The sequence below is a fragment of the Electrona antarctica genome, assembly GCF_951216825.1.
Source record: "Electrona antarctica genome assembly, chromosome: 20".
Lineage (NCBI taxonomy): Eukaryota > Metazoa > Chordata > Actinopteri > Myctophiformes > Myctophidae > Electrona > Electrona antarctica.
In genome coordinates, this window is record NC_136801.1 from 41,834,230 (window position 1) to 41,857,279 (window position 23,050).

General features: G+C 43.3%; 1 protein-coding gene across 2 annotated transcripts in view; it reads right to left on the minus strand.

The window, feature by feature from the left end:
* Window positions 1-5,297: 5,297 nt before the first annotated feature.
* The window catches only part of LOC306913135 (TLC domain-containing protein 4-B-like), a 42,006-nt gene continuing 24,253 nt past the window's right edge, over window positions 5,298-23,050 (minus strand). For both annotated transcript variants that reach the window (XM_079489692.1, XM_079489691.1), the window contains 5 exons: window positions 22,826-22,915; window positions 21,294-21,352; window positions 20,775-20,869; window positions 9,442-9,515; window positions 5,298-7,197 (listed from right to left, as the gene is read on the minus strand). In XM_079489692.1, coding sequence (XP_079345818.1) covers window positions 6,843-7,197; window positions 9,442-9,515; window positions 20,775-20,869; window positions 21,294-21,352; window positions 22,826-22,915 — 673 coding nt within the window. In that variant the 3' untranslated portion in view covers window positions 5,298-6,842. The remainder of the gene's footprint in view (window positions 7,198-9,441; window positions 9,516-20,774; window positions 20,870-21,293; window positions 21,353-22,825; window positions 22,916-23,050) is intronic.

Here is a 23,050-nt window from a genome sequence, read left to right on the forward strand (position 1 = left end):
ACAAGACACACAGTGATATGTAAAAAAATTAAAACATCTTCGAAACAGCTTAAAGGTATATGCAGTGATTTCACTTAATTCAAATATCACCTTTTTTTCTTTTTGTTGGGGATAATCCTCCCTACTATAGAGTGTGCTGACCATATAAGGAGTGTGTGTGGGGGGGGGGGGGGGGGTTCCAAATCACCCAAAACACTGAATGCTCCTTTAAAGGCTCATACATAGTCTGTTTTTTCGGTGGTGAGGTGACCACCGAACTACAACATGACGTCACGAGCCGCGGTGAAGAGCAAACCACCGCCACCGCTCCAGCCCTTCTCTCTGTTTTTACTCACCACCGCTCAACGTTATTTCAGCTCCGGTGGTCAGCTCACCACCGGAGCGGTGGTCACCTCACCACCGAAAATCCAGACTATGAATAGGCCTTAAGCCATAATATATATTTTTTTAAAATAAATAAATGCCTGATTTACATGCCCACAATGACAGGTTGTGTCATTGTTGCGTACAATCTGGTAGAGTATGATAATACAATATAACTTATATGATTGCTGTGGTTTTATTTTGTATTTTGTCTATGCCAAAGGTCATTTTATACATGTCACAACTTGAAATGGGACATTCTGTATAATGACTACTTTTACTCTTGGTACTGCAAGTAGATTCAAAGGTCATGTTATACATTTCACAACTTGAAATGGGACATTCTGTATAATGACTACTTTTACTCTTGGTACTGCAAGTAGATTCAAAGGTCATTTTATACATTTCACAACTTGAAATGGGACATTCTGTATAATGACTACTTTCACTCTTGGTACTGCAAGTAGATTTTGATGCCAATACTTTAGAATAATTTAGAACGTCCTTGTGAATCTTTGGCATCCGTGACTGTGATGCACTTTTAACTTTAAGCATCCTAGACCAATTTCCCTCCATCAAACACCTACCGCTGGTGTCCTTCTACATCCCTCATGCGACAACGACGTTAAAGGGGAAAACCACCCATTTTCAACATTTTACTATGTCATTAATATACCTTAGAGTGTTGTGTGGAAATAATAAAAAATCCCCCCATTCTGTGTTTCCTAGAACTGTAATTATGAAAAAAATCATTAACATGGTGAAACACATCTTGATGACATCATCAAGATGTATTTCACCATGTTAATGGTTTTTTTCAGACCTCTAGTTCTAGGAAACACAGAATGGGGGGACTTTTTGATTATTTCCACACAACAGCTCTAAGGTATATTAATGACATAGTAAAATGTTGAAAATGAGTGGAATGCCCCTTTAAGAGAATTGAATTTGAAAAGTCAATGACTTCCCTGCATGAATCCACTCCTGTCCTTATAGCCTCACGCGGCGATACTAATATCACTGTGTGGATATTAGTCTCGTCCCCGTCAGTGTTAGATTTCTTTCCTGCAATGTCCAGCCCACATATTTGCATGTTGGTCATAGCCTGGTTCCAGACGAATCTAGTTGGCTCGTCACCACTTCAGCTGTGAAGTCCTCCCACAATTGAGAGGGGCCACACAAGGGCTCTATGCTAAACCTATTAATAGTTTTTATACTATTTTGAAAAAAACATTTTTGAATAGTACAACTAGCCGATCTACGTCGACACCTTGTGAGCTTGTAGATTGGCTATTTTAACTATTCAATTTTTCTTTTTCAAAATAGTAAAAAAAAAAAAAAAAAAGGCAAATAAGTTTAGGGATAAGGGGTTTAGCGTGGATGAAACAAATGGAGCCCTAATCTGCCTGGGGCAATATGCATTGCAAAGGCAGATGAAGGCTGGCTATGCAAGGCCACTCCTGTCCAGTCCCAGTACAATCCTCAGTAATGCCCACACTGGAGTGACCATGTTGAGCACTATAGACAAACATTTTATGGCACTGACTGACCATTAATTGACGTATAAGAAATTCCCCCACACTATGTGCTTTTGACTTGAGGTCCTCCAAGGTTGTCTTCGTCCCCCAAAGGGTCGGGTCGGGACAAAACGTTATTTTTTTTAAGGTAAACAACACCAATGCAACCATTGGTGTTGTTACCCTGGAAAAAAAACAGGTTTGTCCCGACCCGACCCTTTGGTGTGGTTTGGGCATTAAACATGAACTCACGTTTTATCATAACTTAAACTAGTTTACACAGCAACACAGCAACACAGTTACACAGCAACACTCTCAGTGATCTCTTTCTGGAACAATTAATTTTGTCTAACGTATAGCAAGAGTACAAGTAAACCATTTCATTACCTGTTCAGTGTCAATGACCTCCTCATCATGAGCAGGTAAGAGTTTAGAGTTTTGCTGAAGTTTGGCCAACGCAACATATCTGACCTCTGCCCACCTTTAAAAGAAAGACACTTTCCATATGTCCGGATAGTTATTTAAAGGGATATTTCACTTTTAAAATACATTTGGGTAAGTTGCTCGATGGAGTATTTTAGATGTTTGATATTTAATTTTAACTGCCCCGCCCCCCTTCCTATGCAAACCTTAAAAACTCTTAGATTCATACAAAAAAAACTGTCCTTTTGTTCTGGAGACTCCCACTGCACTCCAAATTCGCGAGGCGGCTGTGTCTTTTCTATTACCTTTCTCATTTACTTTTAATTTATATATATATATTTACTTTTAATTTATTTATATATATATATATTTACTTTTAATTTATATATATATATATATATATATATTTTTTTATGGGTCTTTTTTAAATAATAATAAAATAAAATAAATGAAACAGTTAAAAAATTATGTCAAATATCTAAATACTGAATCGAGCAACTTAAAAACTGTCTGGGGTGTTTTTTTTTAAAGGGAGTCTTCCCTTAGGTAGGAGGTATGGAACCCAGGCAGATTTTGAAGTTTGTTTTCCTGTGCAGGATATAGACATATTTTTTTACTGAAGGATACAAAGTATGGCAGGCTACCAATACAATCAATAATAATGGCTGTGTTATATTAACGCATAGTGAGCTATTGATACTTTTAGTAAGTAAAACATGTGAGTACTGTTTCCACCACTGATCTGATGAACTGCAGCTGCGTACAGCATGTTGCTAACATGACGGTGTGCTACAGTAGAAAAGACGTGTTGGGCTATAGTTTTTGAGCTACACTTTTCAAAAGCGATGATATTACTTTACTTATTACTCCGTCTCTGTAGGTCGTCCTCAGACGAGCCCTCCATTGTCGCTTCCAGTCATCCCGGTTCTCCATACAACTGGCCAGCTTATCGGTTCTTTGCGCTATCCCTGCCATGAAGCAACTACTGTACACTAACCGTAACAGGTAGTTTTAGGTATGTTTTTTTTCTGCACACGCTGACAAGACCCTGTTGGAGCGAACTGGTCCATTTGGTTCCATTTGCACACGCAATCGAAGTTAATTGACACTGATAAGGATTTTACCGTTTATTCAACATTCAATAACAAAGATAGGCCTATATAAATAAATATATAATTTGCACACCATCTATCAAATATAGACAATAATCTATCTAGTATAGACAAGGGAACAGGCTTGATGGAGTTAAATGAGAATTCCATGCTAGAAGGCTTTTTTACCTTTCTTACCTTTCTTTGTAGTCGTTACGTCCCCACCACAGAGGTCCAGGTGTTTTCTTGTGCAAAAACTCCTTATTGGCTATTTCCCCTACCATAAGCCCTCAATGAATTGCATTGAATGGAATGGGAATTGAATGGGGCTATGGGGTGTTGTGCTAATTCGCTTATTTCCATCGAAATAAGTAGTAAAGTGTGCCGCTTGGGATATTATTTACATTATGAAGAGAGGATATACAAAAAAAATTAGCACAACACCCCATAGCCCCATTCAATTCCCATTCCATTCAATGCAATTCATTTAGGGCTTATGGTAGGGGAAATAGCCAATAAGGAGCTTTTGCACAAAATAACACCTGGACCTCTTTGGTGGGGACGTAACAACTACAAAGAAAGGTAAGAAAGCCTTTTAGTATGGAATTCTCCTTTAAGCTGTGGAAAGCGTCGGATGGACCGCCTACATTTGGACTGCTAAACAAAAGCTTTTCCGCATCGACTAGCCCAGGGGTGCCCAGAAGGTAGATCGCGATCTACCAGTAGATCACAAAGGCTTTGCAGGTAGACCACATGACATGCCCCAAAATATATATCATTAAAAATATGTATATATTTTGCCATCTGCTACTTGATTTAATGTGACTTGATTGATTGACATCAAAAAGAGCCTGTCAGGTCAAACACAATGCAATAATTTGCTTTCAATAGTTCTGCACACAAACATAGCATTACAAAGTCATATACAAATAACTACGAATTCCATTTCCCATTCCAAGTGTGTTTGTCTTATAGTATGTAAGGCCAGTGCTGCTATTTTCAGCAATGGCATAATACTTTTTTGGGTGTGTAGATCTTGTTGAGCTGGTCATTTTGAAAGTAGCTCTCAAGTCGAAAAAATGTGGGCACCCCTGGACTAGCCGATCCACAGCTGACCAGGTCGGAGACTAGGGAACACATCATGCTGTAGGTAGTGAATTTATTTTTTCTAACCTGTACACAACCTATATACACATTTTAGCATGATGATTAAGTTGAAAACGAGTAATACACTGTCTGGATGTCATCTTGAATTGGATTAAAAAAACGGAGGATTTCTGTAATCAGTAGCAGCTGTGTTTGGAGGACGTCTAGCAATCGGAATCAAATGGGTGACCTTCATTTTTATTGGCTTTTATTGATGTGGGCCTCGAGTCGACACGTCATCACGCAGCACATTTTCGTTTTAAGGAAGTAATTAAATTTGTATTTTTATGGACTTTTGATATAAAAACACAAAAAAAAAACGTTTTTTGGCATCCATTGTTAGGTATGCCCACATGATGACCACGGATATGGTCTAAACGTGTGAAAAAGGTATTTTTCATTTCACTACACCTAAGGGACATTGAAATGTCTCATCCACTCTATTCACTCATTGAAGGGACTCTAAAACGAGGTATTAAAGGGACATTGCTTAAAGGGGAATTTCTCCCTAAACCTTTTTTTACAAAAGTAAGTTGATAATTATGTATATTGACCAAAACAAATATTAAAAAATAAATAAAGATATAGGGGAGCTGGGGCTGGAGCTGGGGCTACTGCTGGGGGGGTCTAACATCAGCTCACGTAGACCAGGAAGAGTGCAGTGTCAACAATGCATGGAGTGTTGCCGTCACATCATCTAGAACAGATGTGAACAAAACACAAAAACCAACTGTGCGATTGAAGGAGTTCTAGCGTTAGACCCCTCCAGCCCCAGCTTCATCTCCAGCTGCAGCCCCAGCTCCCCTATATCTTTATTTTTTTTAATATATTTTTTTGGTCAATATACATAATTATCTTTTGTAAAAAAAAGGTTTAGGGAGAAATTGGGGCTGGGGAGGTATGTTGCCATCGCTACAAAGCAGCATATGCTCCTGACAAAATCTAATGATGACGCACGGCCCTATTATGTCTCCACGCACAATTCCACAGAGGCTCGTGAAAATTTTTAACATGTTACTTTGGGAGAAAAGGTAAATGTAATATTATTATTTGTTATATGACTCCGTAAAACGTGTTTTATCTTGTTACTTACAGTGGGGTAAAGTACATTTACTCAAGTACTGTACTTAAGTATAATTTTGAGCTATTTTTTTTTAACTTTGTTTCATTATATCCATTCTACTTCTACTCCACTATATCTCAGAGGCTAATATTGTACTTTTACTCCACTATAATCTTTTGAAAACTTGAGTTACTAGTTACTTTGTAGAATTTGATTATTATTACAAAACATACATTAACCAGTCCTATGTATACATTTCAGCCATTTTGAGCTTGTATATCTGCTGTTTTCAAAACATTTTCATAAAACAAACTACACAATCAGCCCTATAGGGGGCGCGCCACCCATGCCCCTTTTAGCGTACAACTTCACCGGGCATGTCAGCGTCCGTCCAGCTTTGCGTTCAACGTTGGGGCGCCGTCGTCTCAGCTCCGTTTGGGAGTTCCGTTTCCTCACAACATACACGGCTCTCAAATAGTTACAGTATATATATCAGCTAGAGAGCGGACAGCCCTGTCCCCTGCTATTCATTTAAATGGAAGTTGCTCAGTGGCGGTTTGAAAGGAGCATAGACAAAAAAAAGGTAGACGCCTCTTCCGGCTCTGGGCCGTGTGTCTATGTTGAAGGAAACATTTTCCTGAGATTCCTTTGCGAAGCGCCGAAGCATAGCGGAAGCATGAAGCATGAAGCTTGCCAAGGTTCCGCGTGCGTAATGGAAGTCCCGGTTAAAGACGCGCTGTGATTGGCCAGTAGTCCCCCGAGTGGCAGCGAGAGAAATGGAGGAGTCGCAGCGTGCCTTCAGCGCTTCCCTATGGCACTTCCCGCTTGACTTCCTGCCTTCAATGGAGACACGTCGCTCCAATGAACCGCAGCGGCCAATGAGGCATCAAGTTTGTTATATCTATGACCGGAAGAACACTTTGTTATATATATGACCGGAAGAACACTCTAGTCTACTTCCACATCTTTTATGACCGGAAGAACACTCTAGTCTACTTCCACATCTTTTTTCGATTCGGACACCAAACATTTGGTGTCTAAAATTGCGGACGTGCTGCCAACGAGCGCTCCGTGTCAAACCCCAAGCTGCTGCTGCGGCGAGGTGGGTTTACTCGTGCTAAATACACGGGCCAAATTTTTTATTCTTTTTTAAAACCCACCCGTCTGCAGTTCCAGCTTTGGCCAGTAGGGGGAGTTTGGCGGCTTCAAACGTCGGCCCGCCGCTCTGTCTGTCGGCTCTCAGTCAGTCTTCCTGTTCTCGTGAGGCGGTGGCGGCGGCGACGCGTCATCGACTTTGGGCGATGTGGTCCGCGGCGGCGAGCAGCGGAGCCGCAGCATCCGGTAGCAGCCGCGGGCGATCCTGTGCATCCACATGACGTTCATGAGGTCCAGGCAGACGCTGGGGAGGATCCAGGCTATGCGGGCACCCGGCGACAAGCGGTAGAAGGCGGCCGTGCCGAACACGGCGTACATGCGGCCGTAGTACAGCGGCATGACGGCGATGCGCACCAGGAAGAAGACGGCCGCCATGGCGGCGCCGTTGGCCACGTTGGGACGGGAGGACTTGGCGTAGCCGAGCACCTCGAAGAACCAGCTGGAAAAAACACGCACGCACACACACACAGTGGTGGGAAAGTAATTAAGTACATTTTATGTATACGTATACCGTAGTTTTGAGGTATGTTGTACTTTACTTTATAAAGATGTTTATATTAATTTTGTATTCATCTTTACGGACCCAAATCATATACCCTAGAAAGCACAACTGTCTATTTCAAACAAAGTGTTTTAGGTATTATAATACTTGACATTAATACGTCAGTATAATTATAGCTTTATAATGTGTTATGATAAAGGTTATCATTATTTATTTAAGTACTTATATATATAATTATAAATGTTTATGAGAAGATAGCGTATACCAGGGGTGCCCAATCACAAAGGCTGTGCAGGTAGATCACATGACATGCCCCTAAAGAGTATTTCATTTAAATATATTGAAGAAAAAAAACGATTAAAACAAAAGAAAAACATTTCTCCCCCTCTATTTCCCATTCCAAGTGCATTTGTCTTATACTGTACAGAATGTAACACGAACTCTACTATTCCGAAGCCCCCTCAGGTACATATTTAAACTATTTTCAGCAATGGTATAATAATTGATTTGGTGGGTAGATCTTGCCGAGCTGGTCATTTTGAAAGTAGCTCTCAAGTCAAAAAGTGTGGGCACCCCTGGCGTATACAGTACAAGTAAGACGCGCGAACGCGGGAAGCGAACGCAGCTCGTAAATTGCAATAACAACAATTAGAATAAATTACGTACTTTAAGGGTTTTTTTTTAGTTATTTTATTTATTTATTTTTTTAAGATTTTTTTTAAGTTACGTTTTTTTTAAAGTTTTCTTTGTAAGTTTTTTTTTAAGTTAAGTTTTTTTAAGTTAAGTTTTTTAAGTTTTTTCTTTAAGTTTTTTTTTTAAGTTAAGTTTTTTTAAGTTAAGTTTTTTTTTTTTAAGTTTTTTTTTTAAGTTAAGTTTTTTTAAGTTAAGTTTTTTTTTTAAGCTTTTTCTTTTTAAGTTTTTTTTTCAAAAACAACTTAACTTTTTAATAAGTTAAGTTGTTTGTGTGTGTGTGTGTGTGTGTGTGTGTGTGTGTGTGTGATACAGCTGCGCCCTCTGGTGGCGGGCGGGTGGTGTTACAGCGTGACACACAGACAGACAGACAGGATCTGCTGGGTCTCATAGTAAATGCTCACTGCGTTCGCAATAATGATTATTTATCGGTTTAAAATATAATTATACCCGTTTATGAGAAGATTATAATATCTTATTTATAAGTGTGTTCATAATGCGTTATAAACGTGGGATGCATAGCAAGCGTTACCTAAATGTTCATCCCATGATTTTGCAACCCGTTTTTTCACTCAATTATCTACTGTAATCCTGGGCGCTACACTTCCTCTGCCAACCTGGGGGGGCAGCGGACTGACCTCATGCTCCCTAGTATGCATGAGGAGTCCAAGCCGCTTCTTTTCACCTGACAGGGGAGAGTTTCCCCGGCCGGATGTAGCGCGTGGAAGGAATACGTTATTCCGACCAGTTCCTTTCCTCTCCATCAGGCGCCCCGGCTGGCCAGGGGGAGGTAGTTTAGAGACCAGGACTACTGCATGTTTTTTGTGAGGGTACCTACCCTAGGGGACACGGGGAGAACATGCAAACTCCACACAGAAAGGCCCTTTCACCAACCCCGCCTCGGGTATGGGCACGGAGGAGAGAACACGCCCCCAAATTAGTTACCTTTTCTGGAGAAAAGGTAACTAATTTGGCAGAGCTAACGTCAGCATCAGTTGATGCTTCACATCCCCATGAGTCAAAGTACCAGGCTCATTCGTTTATCTTTGGAACACAGTTCTTATTTGACGCGATATTGGGAGTTTGTGGATTCGCCTATTCAGCCTGCAACCCAAATTAGTTACCTTTTCTGGAGAAAAGGTAACTAATTTGGCAGAGCTAACGTCAGCATCAGTTGATGCTTCACATCCCCATGAGTCAAAGTGCCAGGCTCATTCGTTTATCTTTGGAACACAGTTCTTATTTGACGCGATATTGGGAGCTTGTGGATTCGCCTATTCAGCCTGCAACCAAATGTGATGGCAAAAATCAACTGTAAATGTTGTCTACTAAAACTCAAACTTTTCAGATGAATAAAATAATATGACCCAAACTAAATTACATTATATTCAAAAGACTACTATGACTAAAACCGCGTCACTCTTTGCTGTCAAAATCAACAGCAAATCGTGGAGGCAATGGGTTGGGTTCACGTGCAGGAGATCGACCTACCGCTGGTTGACGCACGGAGTGGAGAACTCGGCCAACAGACGGAAGTTTGCAAAGTATGGCAACATCCCTTCACCCTGTAAGAACACAAAGTGAGAACATCCACACAGTATAAAGTATGGCAACATCCCTTCACCCTGTAAGAACACAAGGTGAGAACATCCACACAGTATAAAGTATGGCAACATCCCTTCACCCTGTAAGATCAAGGTGAGGACATCCACACAGTATAAAGTATGGCAACATCCCTTCACCCTGTAAGAACACAAGGTAATCCACACAGTATAAAGTATGACAACATCCCTTCACCTTGTAAGAACACAAGGTGAGGACATCCACACAGTATAAAGTATGGCAAAATCCCTTCACCCTGTAAGAACACAAGGTGAGGACATCCACACAGTATAAAGTATGGCAACATCCCTTCACCTTGTAAGAACACAAGGTGAGGACATCCACACAGTATAAAGTATGGCAACATCCCTTCACCCTGTAAGAACACAAGGTGAGAAGTTATCACCTTGTGTTCTTACAGGGTGAAGGGATGTTGTCATACTTTATACTGTTTGGATGTTCTCACTGAGAACATGCAGGGCACTGTGCCTATTTCAAATAGGTACAGCTGTTGCTTCCATCGAAAGTGTATTCATTATAGGTCACCGATTTCAATGTAATGCAACACAGGATCCCTCGCTAGCGTTTTTGGTCGTCCAACAGTTAGCTGCCATCCCACTAAATGGCCAGCAGATGGGGTCATTGGTTGCCCAGTGCCAGCCGTATTTGTAATACATGTCCCAAAAGCTAGTGGATGTTGACATCGGTTTGAACCGGAAGTGAAAGTCGGCCAGGTCACAGTAGTGGATTTAAGCCTTTCTATCCTAGCGATCCGTTTTTTTTTAAATCATAACTATAAGTCAATATAAGGTCTAATCAAGCACCTAATATCGCATTTTTTGCAGATTATGAGCAATAATGCATATAGAGACGGCGTGTGCGGGCATGCATGCAGGATTTTTGTCCGTTTTTACGTGATCAGCGCTCGGCGCTAGCTAAATATGCTACAACATGCTACATTCGATGCGAATCAACTGCCGATTAAGGTGGATTAAACAAAGCTCGCCTTTACGGCACGCTGGACAGAGTAAAGGTAAGCTCGTCTTAACGGCTATGGCACGGAAACTGTTAACCACTCGGTGGGAGGAGACCATATAGGGCGCCACGGCACCCACTTAAATGCCCTTAAATCGAACCCTTCTGGGGACACCTTACAAAACAATGTAAGGTGACAACCTTACATTGTTTTAATGTGATGCCAGTATTAAGGAGACTTAAAGGGTATTTTAAGGATATCTCGGCTAAAACTAGAACACGACTGCTTTTCTGAGTATAGGCCTGTGTGTATCATATCAAAGACACAATATACGACCTCTATCGGGACACAAAATGACCCCCCCCCCCCACCCCACTGAAAGGTATTAATGTAGTCTGTGTCCTGGTGTTGCATCCTGTGCTGATAGACGCTGATACAGGACACCGTCGTCAGAATCGAGTAACCGCAACGTCATCATACCGGATGATTTCACATTGTCCTTGTTCTGAGGACTGCAGGGACATCAATACAGCTCCACTTTAACATTAAACATCATATAATAATATAATATAATACATTATAATGTTATAATTATTGTTCTGTGGATTGGACAACAATACAGCTCCGCTTGGTTGAATTTGAACCTGCTGCTCCTATTATGATTTTTGTCAAGATGCTTTTTTTTTTATTAGAGCCAAATGTTCATTACAGTGGTAAATAAATGGTAAATGGTGCATTTATATAGCGCCTTTATCCAAGGCGCTTTACATAGATTGTGCATTACATTCACCCATTCATACACCAATGGCAGCAGAAACCATGCAAGGCACCAACTAGCACATCGGGAGCAATTAGGGGTTCAGTGTCTTGCTCAAGGACACTTCGACAGTAACTCTGGGGGAGCCCGGGTTCGAAATGGCAACCTTGCGGTTACGATCCAGCCACTCTACCCCTGAGCCTGACGTCTTAGTAGCAGAGAGGTCTGTGTTTCTTCACTTAAACACATGTTTTGTCCGTGTTCTGTGTCTTGTCTGTGTTTAACCGAATCTATGCCAACCTCCAGATATCGCGTGTTTAGCTACTAATGGCCGCCCTAATGCATTTCCAATGGAAGTCACCTGGTTTGACCAAACATTTGTGTTTGATGGGGGGGGAGGGGGCAGAACACAGCCATCAAAAAAAAAAGTTTGGTCAAACCATGTGACTTCCATTGGAAATGCATTGGGGCGGCCATTAAACACATACAAGTCACAGCACACAGACAAAACACATGTTCTGTATGGCCTCATACACACATATCAAACACATTGTCTGTCTTTTGTCTGTGTTTAATGGCCGCCACAATGCAATTCCAATGCGAGTCACATGGTTTGACCAAACATTTGTGTTTGATGGCTGTGTTTTGCCCATTGTGGTTACCCATTGGCAAGCAGACTATTGTTAATGCACACTCCAGCTCCGTTTAAACACGTTTAAGTCATGCAATAACTCTCTATACTCCCCTCCGATTGGCCAGCGGTTCGGAAGGCTCTTCCCGAGGCTTTTGTGCGCTTTGCCCCTTTATCTGTTTGGACAGCATACGGTGACATACCCAACTATCCGTTTGGACAGCATACGGTGACATACCCAACTATCCGTTTGGACAGCATACGGTGACATACCCCAACTATCAGTTTGGACAGCATACGGTGACATACCCCAACTATCAGTTTGGACAGCATACGGTGACATACCCAACTATCAGTTTGGACAGCATACGGTGACATACCCCAACTATCCGTTTGGACAGCATACGGTGACATACCCCAACTATCAGTTTGGACAGCATACGGTGACATACCCCAACTATCAGTTTGGACAGCATACGGTGACATACCCCAACTATCAGTTTGGACAGCATACGGTGACATACCCAACTATCCGTTTGGACAGCATACGGTGACATACCCCAACTATCAGTTTGGACAGCATACGGTGACATACCCGAACTATCAGTTTGGACAGCATACGGTGACATACCCCAACTATCAGTTTGGACAGCATACGGTGACATACCCAACTATCAGTTTGGACAGCATACGGTGACATACCCAACTATCAGTTTGGACAGCATACGGTGACATACCCCAACTATCCGTTTGGACAGCATACGGTGACATACCCAACTATCAGTTTGGACAGCATACGGTGACATACCCAAACTATCAGTTTGGACAGCATACGGTGACATACCCAACTATCAGTTTGGACAGCATACGGTGACATACCCCAACTATCAGTTTGGACAGCATACGGTGACATACCCCAACTATCCGTTTGGACAGCATACGGTGACATACCCAACTATCAGTTTGGACAGCATACGGTGACATACCCCAACTATCAGTTTGGACAGCATACGGTGACATACCCAACTATCAGTTTGGACAGCATACGGTGACATACCCAACTATCAGTTTGGACAGCATACGGTGACATACCCCAACTATCCGTTTGGACAGCATACGGTGACATACCCAACTATCCGTTTGGACAGCATACGGTGACATACCCCAACTATCAGTTTGGACAGCATACGGTGACATACCCAACTATCAGTTTGGACAGCATACGGTGACATACCCCAACTATCAGTTTGGACAGCATACGGTGACATACCCCAACTATCCGTTTGGACAGCATACGGTGACATACCCCAACTATCCGTTTGGACAGCATACGGTGACATACCCCAACTATCCGTTTGGACAGCATACGGTGACATACCCCAACTATCCGTTTGGACAGCATACGGTGACATACCCCAACTATCAGTTTGGACAGCATACGGTGACATACCCAACTATCAGTTTGGACAGCATACGGTGACATACCCAACTAAGTGAAACTCTTGTCACACCTTGGCCTATAATAGTGTGGTTTCCACACTTGCAATTCTGCAGGATTGCATCTTTCTAGTTCCCTTTGGCATTTAATTTCATCGTCTAAAGGTCCCTGCACACTGATGCGTTTTTCAGATTTTTAGCTGCATTTTTCCGTCGGTTTTCCGAAACCACCTTAACCCATTTAGGCCTGACGTCGGAATTTAAAAAATGTCTTCTAAATGACAATTTCCTGAAAAAACTTTCTATATCAGTGGTGCTCAATATTTCATGTCAAGGACCCCAGAAATGATATGTTGAAAATATGTTGTTCCTGGGGACGACGACCAGGAGCAGTTTTGACCGAAAGAAAGTTTGCTCTGAAAGAATATATATTCAAAGATTTTCACCACATTTTCAAGATTTTTCTAAAATAGCAGATCTACAAGCTATGAGCTTGTAGATCTGCTATTTTTCAATAGCTAAAGTATAACATAATGCTTAAAACACCAAAAGGGGTTCCCGCCCCGAAGTGTACCGATAGTTGATATTCACGTTAATAATTAAGTAATCATAAATGTTATAGTTGATATTATTCAGCAACAGGATGTATTTATTGATCGTAAATAGCAGAACAGCAGCCTTTGATAACACATAGTGAGCCAGCCACTATAGACGGAGCAGCAGTTAATAGCCATGCAGAGGAAACAGTTATGTTTTTCATACATGTTGCTTATAAGATCAGGGCCTGATTTGCACAACTTCTTTACACCCTCTGCATCAACAGTAATTTAACATTAAATGGTAGACCTATTGCCACTAAAGATCTCAGTAATTTTCTCCACCAGGCCGAAGGCATGGGGAGAGAGTATGTTTTGCACTCCGTCCGTGTGTGTGTGTGTGTGTGTGTGTGTGTCCGTCCGTCCTTCCTTCCGTCCGTCTGTGTACAGCTAATCTCCGGCACCGTTAACCCGGTCGATGCCAAACTTTGCATACACACTCCCTGGATGCCAACGATGAACCTCTGCCCCACATTTTCCAGAACGGCCTGTTATAGCGCCACCAGGAGGCCGACTTTTGTAAAACACATTTTTTGATATTACTCCTCCATATTTTGTCCAAAAATCCCGCAAATCGTTACACAGCATCTCTATAGTCATGTGATCAAGACAGATCTGTCCGATATTGCATATTCCATCCTGTTTGGCTAACAGTGACTTTCAAAATTTGCAGGATTGGCCCGATTTGAACAAAAAGCCTCAAATCATGAACGCAGCGTGCAATTTACGTGACATCTTTCACAGACTTTCCTACTAGGCTGAGGAATATATCCCACTTTTTCACATTGGCCTGTTATAGCGCCACCAACAGGTGTATTTTTGCAAAACACATTTTTGGAACAAAATGCCTCAAATCATCCAATTGCCATCCAAGTCGTAAGAAGAAATTGTACCCTTTTCACATTGGCCTATTATAGCGCCACCAGGAGGCCTGACCTGCCCTGGTGGAGAGCTGTGCCCCGAGGGGCACTTTTTCTAGTTTCATTATGAAATGGTAGGCCTATTGCCACTTGACAAATCCCATAGAACCTAGTAACTGCAATAGCTGCACGTTATAACATAGTTATCATAGGAATGTTCTGGGCATGAGTCATATCTCATCTGTGGGAATTGACTACTTGTGTTCAATAGCAGAGATGAGTGATTGATTGGTTGTTGATTGAGTCATTGATTTATTGATTGACGGACTGTAGTAATATTAATAATAAGAAGCTTTGCAAAACCCAGCCCTGATGCAAAGCCATGGCTTCACAGTTCACAGTTGACAACATGGCTGACATTATTTGACATTAATTTCTGGAACATCATCATCATCATCACACTAAACTCCAGAGAGGGTCTCTTACCTGGGAGGTTGAAACAAAAAAAACGTCCATTGAAACTTACGATGATGTGGCCCACATATAACTGTACAACTTAAGGTGCACCCGCACTGATGGACCACGCACATACTGTACAAGGTGCACCCGGACTGCTGTGCCACACCCACTGTAAAAAGGTGCACCCGCACTCAAGTTTCTAGCTATTAAGGGGTTGCATGCGTTTGGTCCGACATACCATTGGTCCGAACGACAATTTACCTCAAACCCTAACCTAACCATAACCGCAAGCACGGAGCAGCACACCCCTCACTAAGCTTAATCCAGTCGTTTTAACAGACCCCTCACCAACCTTAATGCGGTCGTATTAACGGACCCCTCACCAACCTTAATCCAGTCGTTTTAACGGACCCCTCACCAACCTTAATCCGGTCATTTTAACGGACCCCTCACCAACCTTAATCCGGTCGTTTTAACGGACCCCTCACCAACCTTAATCCAGTCGTTTTAACGGACCCCTCACCGACCTTAATCCAGTCGTTTTAACGGACCCCTCACCGACCTTAATCCGGTCGTTTTAACGGACCCCTCACCGACCTTAATCTGGTCGTTTTAACGGACCCCTCACCGACCTTAATCCGGTCGTTTTAACGGACCCCTCACCGACCTTAATCCAGTCGTTTTAACGGACCCCTCACCGACCTTTATCTGGTCGTTTTAACGGACCCCTCACCGACCTTAATCCGGTCGTTTTAACGGACCCCTCACCAACCTTAATCCAGTCGGACCAAAAGTCTGCCTCCCGTTATTAGCATGGGCATGCTCATACGTCTAGGTACTGGTAACTCCATACTGTGACTGCAGGGCAACCGACCGCAAAAAAACAGCAGACGAGACAGGAACCAGAAGTCTCTGTCTAGGTTATAACCACATGAACAGTAGCATCCCTATTCTGGGGGGGGGGGGGGGCACACACACGTTTGGTGCAAATAGCCGATCTGCAAGCTCGCAACACGTGGCAACGCAAAGCGATGTGAGCTTGTAGATCTGCCATTTCCGGCGAAGAGGCTTGGTGTAAAAGGGACATGACTCTGCATAGTGTTTTAGAACGCCATGCAGGGGGTCCCTGTTCAACCTTTTTTTTTTGTTGTTTTTTGGTAAATTAAATTTCCCACAACCCGACTTCAATTTAGTAGTTAGGGTATTTTTTTTTTTTTTTTTTTGCATGGGTTTTGAATAAGCTCTTTTAATTTGTTTGCGTTCTAGCTGTATAGCAGTGGACAGACAGAGACACAGACGGATTAGAGGAAATCGAATAGATGCGACGACACGGCCGGAGGCGAAGAAGAAGTGACGACAGAGGGGAATACTAAAGCATGCTTTCTTTCACTCAGTCTAACATTACTGTACATCCATCGCTGTGGCTATTAGTGTACAGTAGATTATTTGCATTATATAACATACAAAACACACACATTTAAATTAGTATTAGCACACAGTTCAAACAGTTATACACTCACCACGGCACCACTGGCTGTTGTAGTCATGGCTGTATACGTGCGCACGTGCGTGCGTGCGTGCGTGCGTGCGTGCGTACGTGTGTGACTTCGCATGGCATGTTCTAAACCTCAGCTTTTTCAATTGGTCATTGTAAATGGAAAAGGTTATTACTGACAATCATATATGCGATTTGCTGAAAGAAAGATTATCTACATGACATAAAAGCCTGTGTGTACAAACCCGAAATACTAAAAAGAAAAGAGTCTTTAAGGAAATGTTCACTTCAGGGGAAAGGCACGCTCAACTCAACTCAAATCTTTAAGGGTTCAGGTGTGTGCTGGGTGCAGATTCATAGAAAACGTACAGGAAGAGAATCAAATCTGCACTCTCAGTAGTAGTAGAAGTCTTGTTCTGCTGCATGAGCCGCTTTCCACGCTAATTAATCCATGTTTCTGCCCTGCGTAATATGCTAAACCCGCCATTTGTTTTATGTGTTTAATTCGCCGTTTTTTAATAATTAAAAGAAATAGCGGATTTGTCGCAGACCTGGTGACGAGGCCGTCGCGTTATGATGCCGAAACCGGAGATCGACCCGTGCTCTGGGCTGCAAGGGCTTCTGGGAAAATGAGTTCAATGCAAGTGAACGGTAGTTTCAACTGCTCTCCAGCAGCTCTCACAGTGGCATATTTCAACAAGCCATGGAACTATTTTCAGGGGGATTTTCATGGATCAAAGGCGCAAATACTTCGGCGTATGACCCAAAGGTAATTAAACAAGTAAGACGTGCGAACGCGGGAAGCGAACGCAGCTCGTAAATTGCAATAACAATTAGAATTTGTGTTTTTCTTTTTTTAAAGTTCAAGTTTTTTTCTTTTTAAGTTTTTTTTTTAAGTTAAGTTTGTGTTTGTGTGTGTGTGTGTGTTTTTTGTGTGTGATACAGCTGCGCCCTCTGGTGGTGGGCCGGTGGTGTTACAGCGTGACACACAGACACACAGACAGACATACATTTTAGGCCAGCTTCTATAGTTAGTGCTCAGTGCGTTCGCAACAATCCTGGCAGCCTCGGCATATTGGATATATTAATTTAAAGCCCTCAAGAGTGTTATAATGTTGAGTATCCGCAGCAGCAGTCAGACCACACAAACGCGTTTCGGCACACAGGCCTTCGTCAGTGTCAGAATTACTGCTGCTGAGCATCTTCAACATTATTAAACAAGACTCCTACTACTACTGAGAGTACAGATGTTAGTATTTTTCCAACAACCAGACTATTGAATAGAGGGAGGAAGCGCTGCCGTGGTCCTTTGTTGTGAACTGAATACAGGTGCTCGTTGGCGAGGGTTCAAACATGAAGATAAAAAAGGGGCCCAATAAGGCACTCTGTTCCAGTGAAGTGAAAAAGCCTTTATTTTATGGCATGGCAAAGATCATTAAAAAAGGGAGGACCAGCGCGTTTCGGCTACAAGCCTTGGGGACCCTGACGAGACACCACCGAGCGCCCTGAGGGTTGCCGTGTCGAACGTTCGCGAAGTTCGCTAGAGTTCGCCCCAAGGCAAGGCCAACATAGTCATATTTATTTCCCACCACAGAGTAACCTCGCGTCAGTGTCACCAGACTATATGCACCTCCAGACAGTGGCCTTGTGGTTAGAGTGTCCGCCCTGAAACTGGGAGGCCAGGGGTTCGATCCCCGGCCGGGTCAAACCAAAGACTGTAAAAATGGGACCCAATGCCTCCCTGCTTGGCGCTCGGCATCAATGGGTTGGATTGGGGGGGTCAAATCAACGAATGATTCCCCAAGCGCGGTGCACGCTGCGGCTCACCGCTCCAAGAGATCAAAGGTCAAATGCGGAGAACAAATTTCACTGCGGTAACGTGTGGGACTAATCGTAAGACATGGACTTTGACCTCGGAGAAAAGTCTGGTAAGATGGACAGTGTCGGTATAGGCCAATCAGAGGCAGGGCAGTGTCGGGAGGCCAATCAGAGGCAGGCGGGGCGTTACCATGGTTATAGACGGACGGTAGTATTGAATCACGCCATCTAGCGTGTGTTTGACTCAACATTTCATCGCATTCTTTCAGTCGACATCTACGTGACGTCTGGAATAAGAGGTGTCCAGTAACAGAAGGGCCTGCATGCTAGTAGTTCATGCCATTCGTGTGAGGACAGACGCATTCCCTGACTCGCCTTTTGTAATATGGTTCTTTCCTGGTTCCTTTCCTATACTGCAATCAACAGACAGATGCAAAAGAAAATGCAAGTGTCACATTGTAGGCAAAAGCCCATTGTAAATGCAGTCCATGAAATATTAAAATGTCTTTGAAAAATCACACCAATGTGTGAATCGAGCGGTGCAGAGAGAGAGAGAGAGAGAGAGAGAGAGAGAGAGAGAGAGAGAGAGATTGTGAGTGTGAAGGTGGTTGCACACCGGCCGCGTTTTTCGGAAAACTAAAAATCAGAATTCGCATCCGATTTGCGCCCGGTGTGTGGAGACCTTGAGTGTGTGTGTGCGTGTGTGTGTGTGTGCTGCCTAAACACACATACATACATGGGGACATAGAGACACACACGGCCATGCTGCTAAACAGTGCCACTTTAGGTCACCCAGCCGTGTTGCAGTTGGCCGTACTCGGACAGACATATAGTATACACACATGCAGACATACTGTACACATAAAGTCACTCTTAGGAGTGGTTGGCACTGCTCAAAAATCACATCGTGAACCTGCATAATCGTAGATTGGATAGTTGAGTGAATCGTCTCATGCCTCGATGCTGTTCTGAGCAAAACATCTGCTACGGTATGCTTTGCGTTGGCATTCAGTTCGCTTGCCAGCCGCTGACGCATGAAATAATAACGCTGAGCATGATTACTCTGCAAGGTTTTGTTTTCCCCAAATAGAATGCACTGACACACACAGAGACTGCGGAGCGACACAAACTGCATGTATCTTTGCATGTGGTTTGTATAGAAAATTCGTCTGCGGTTGTTGGGGAAAGAAAATAGTCGCGGCAGCAATGTCTGAACCCAGGTGGTGTGGATTGGGAGCCTAATGACTGACTATAACGAGGCACACTACGCAGCTGAGCTGCCAGAAATGTTTTTTCAGGCTGCGTCAGAATGTGAAAATGCCCCCTGCCCCCGCGATGGGGCATCGCGTGTATCCAAGATGGACGCACAGGAAGACAGTAAGACAAGAGGGGACAGAGGCACAGTTATTGACTCGGCACATAATATATTGTAGGTTATTAAAGTAGTTAGGTTAATAGTCATTTGCCATGCACATTTAGCACAGCAACTTGGACCGCTCAGCTATGCGTCAGAAGCACGTTGTGAATGTCCACATGCACAAAGCGGTCGCAGCAGCACATTCGGCCTCGCTGAGCCCCGACACGTTCAGCTGCAGTTCAATACGGGCACTGAAGGGGCTCAGTATAAAACTAAAGGGAGGGGGGGAGGAGCATGGTATCTGTGAGGGCAAGATGGAGGGGGGGGGGGGGGGGATCAGCCATTATCATCATTGAGCATTCCATGCAAAAAATAATAATAATAATACCATTGCCATACATTAATATAACCTGCGACAGAGCCTTTATATAGCGATACCCGGAGGATGCTTTAAAACCAAGGGCGAACAGCACTGCTCTTCACCGCTGACCGAGGAAGACACTTCATTACACTTAGATGAGAGCCCGTGCCGCGCTGTAGCTTCACTATACGCACCAAGACAATACGCCTCCATACTTCACACCTGTCCCAGCAATCAGACTATAGACTGACTCAACGGACAGAGTCTTTCACACCTGATACTATAATGGACTGACTCAACGGACAGAGTCTTTCACACCTGTCCCACCTATCAGACTATAGACTGACTCAACGGACAGAGTCTTTCACACCTGTCCCACCTATCAGACTGACTTCACCCAGCTTCAGAGGACAGTGCTGTTCGCCCATTGGTTCACTCCTCCCGTCTCATCTGGCCTGACCAATAGGGAACTCACCAGTACATAGTAGTAAGCATACAACGCTGCCATGTGATGAACTACAAAAAACTTGTCGCCTATTGCCTTCCAATAGTAACATATTAGCAGCAGATCTGAAAGAGAGAGAGAGAGAGAGAGAGAGATAATTAAAGGTAAATAAATCACAAACAAAACAAAACACAGAAGATGTTTCAAGTTTCTTATGGTTGCTGATATGGTCCAAAGATATGGTCCAAACCAATCAAAAATGATGAGTCAAATGGGACATTGGTTGCTTTAAATTAACACTTTAATTGCCCAGGGTTATTTAATCCATTACATTATAGCGCCCATTCGATTTATAAACACGGACCCCTTTTCCGGACGGACCGGAAGTTGTTGTTGATGTGTGTGTAGCAGCTAACAATAGCCACACCACTCTAGAGTCGATCGACAACGGGAGGCAAGAATACATCTATTACAATGGTCTTACAATGACCTGTACCCTGGTTTTCTTCAGTGCAAAATAAGTTTCATAAGTTTCAGGGTTCCTCTCACCAGATATGAGGTAGCCGGTTGTGATGGCAACGTTGATCTTCACCAGAGTAGGATCTCCCCTGTCAGGAACAGAATCACATTGTCAGCATGGCGTTGAAATGCCCGATTTAATACTACTCGGCCGTACGCCGGACGTGAGCTTGTAGATCGGCTATTTCGACACCTGCACACAACCAAGTACACAATGACTTGTCTTTTGGTTCTACTGGATCTCTTCTCCGACTCCACCGGTCCCTCCCTAACATTTTAGTCTAGTTTTTATCTGTTGACGAAATTGCCAGTATATTTGGTCTTAGTTTTAGTCATCATAGCTTAGTTTTTATTTAGTTTTTGTCAGTGAAAAAAGGTAGTCCGTAAAACATAAAAACAAATTCTTGTGAGAACACGCTCAAATCAAAAGGCATCACTCCCTCAAAACTCCCTCATAATCTTCCAGAGAAACACTGCAAGTCTTTAAAAGGACGAGTTTATTGTCATGATGTGCCAATGTTGTAACATCTTTGGCTTACTGTAACTAAATGTTGACCCTCTGGACAAGGCAAGGAGGTTTAATTATTAAACCATAATAATAACCATAAAGACAGAGGTTGGAAGAAACGGAAGTGATGTAGGCTAATTAATTTATGGTTGCAGACAAACACACACGCACGCACACACGCACACGCACGTTCCCACTCCCAACCCCACATCCACTAGTCCCTCTTTGTTTATACAAACGGCCTTGGACTTTGTCATGTTAGTGTTTGAGTCGATCTGATACTTCAAAAAAGAGGAAAAGTTCTAACCGACTCAGTGTGTATCAGTACCAGCAGCATAGCAGATCAGGGTTTTAACCCGTTTAGAACTGAGGCCCATTCGACAAATGTCTTCTAAATCCTGACAGTTTTCTGGAAAACCCCATGTTTCCATGTCAGTGGTTCTCAAACATTTTCATGTCAAGGACCCCCAAAAATATATGTATTTGGCCGCCGACCCCCATCTGAAAATATGTTGTTCCAGGGCCCCCCCAGATGTACAAGCTCGTAGCGCGGCACTCGGTGCCGCGCTATGACCATGTAGATCTGCTATTTTTCAATACCAAAGTATAACACCAAAAGGGGTTCCCGTCCTGAATGGGTTTTAACAGTGTGTATCAGTCTTAGAGTATATATTAATAGAGACGGCATCGGATTGCTCCTCCCATCCACTTGCATTAAGTTGCTCAAAAGCGCATGAGGCGATTTCACTCCTCCTTCCGGGTAGGAACAGAGTGCATTCTGGGATGGATTGCCCCAATAACATGAACGCGCTGGCCGTTGACTATCATTGCGCCGTTTGCGCGCATTCACTTATGAAACATTCGGTCACGTGTCATGGGCCCCATAACATGAACGCAATGATAGTCAACGGACCAGCGCTGGCTCGAGCTGCAATGACAAATTCGGCCACTATGTCCATTTCGCCTCATGGTTTACTCCGGGTGCCGTCTCTATTAATATATACTCTAAGGTATCAGTACCAGCAGCAGAGCAGAGCAGGGTTCGGGTTCTCACCAGACTGGGTCTTGGTTGACGTTGTCGTCGAACATCAGGATGTAGAGGCAGAACAGCGCCACCAGCAGGGCGTGGAACGTCGACACCGTCCTGAAAGACACGTCCCAAAACGAAACAAAAGTCTGATTACCTGCTATACGGGACAACGCTCCACACGTCCCAAACTCTTCTCCGTTCTGACTCCAAAACTATGGAGTGAACTTCCCAGAACTGCAGACTCACTCA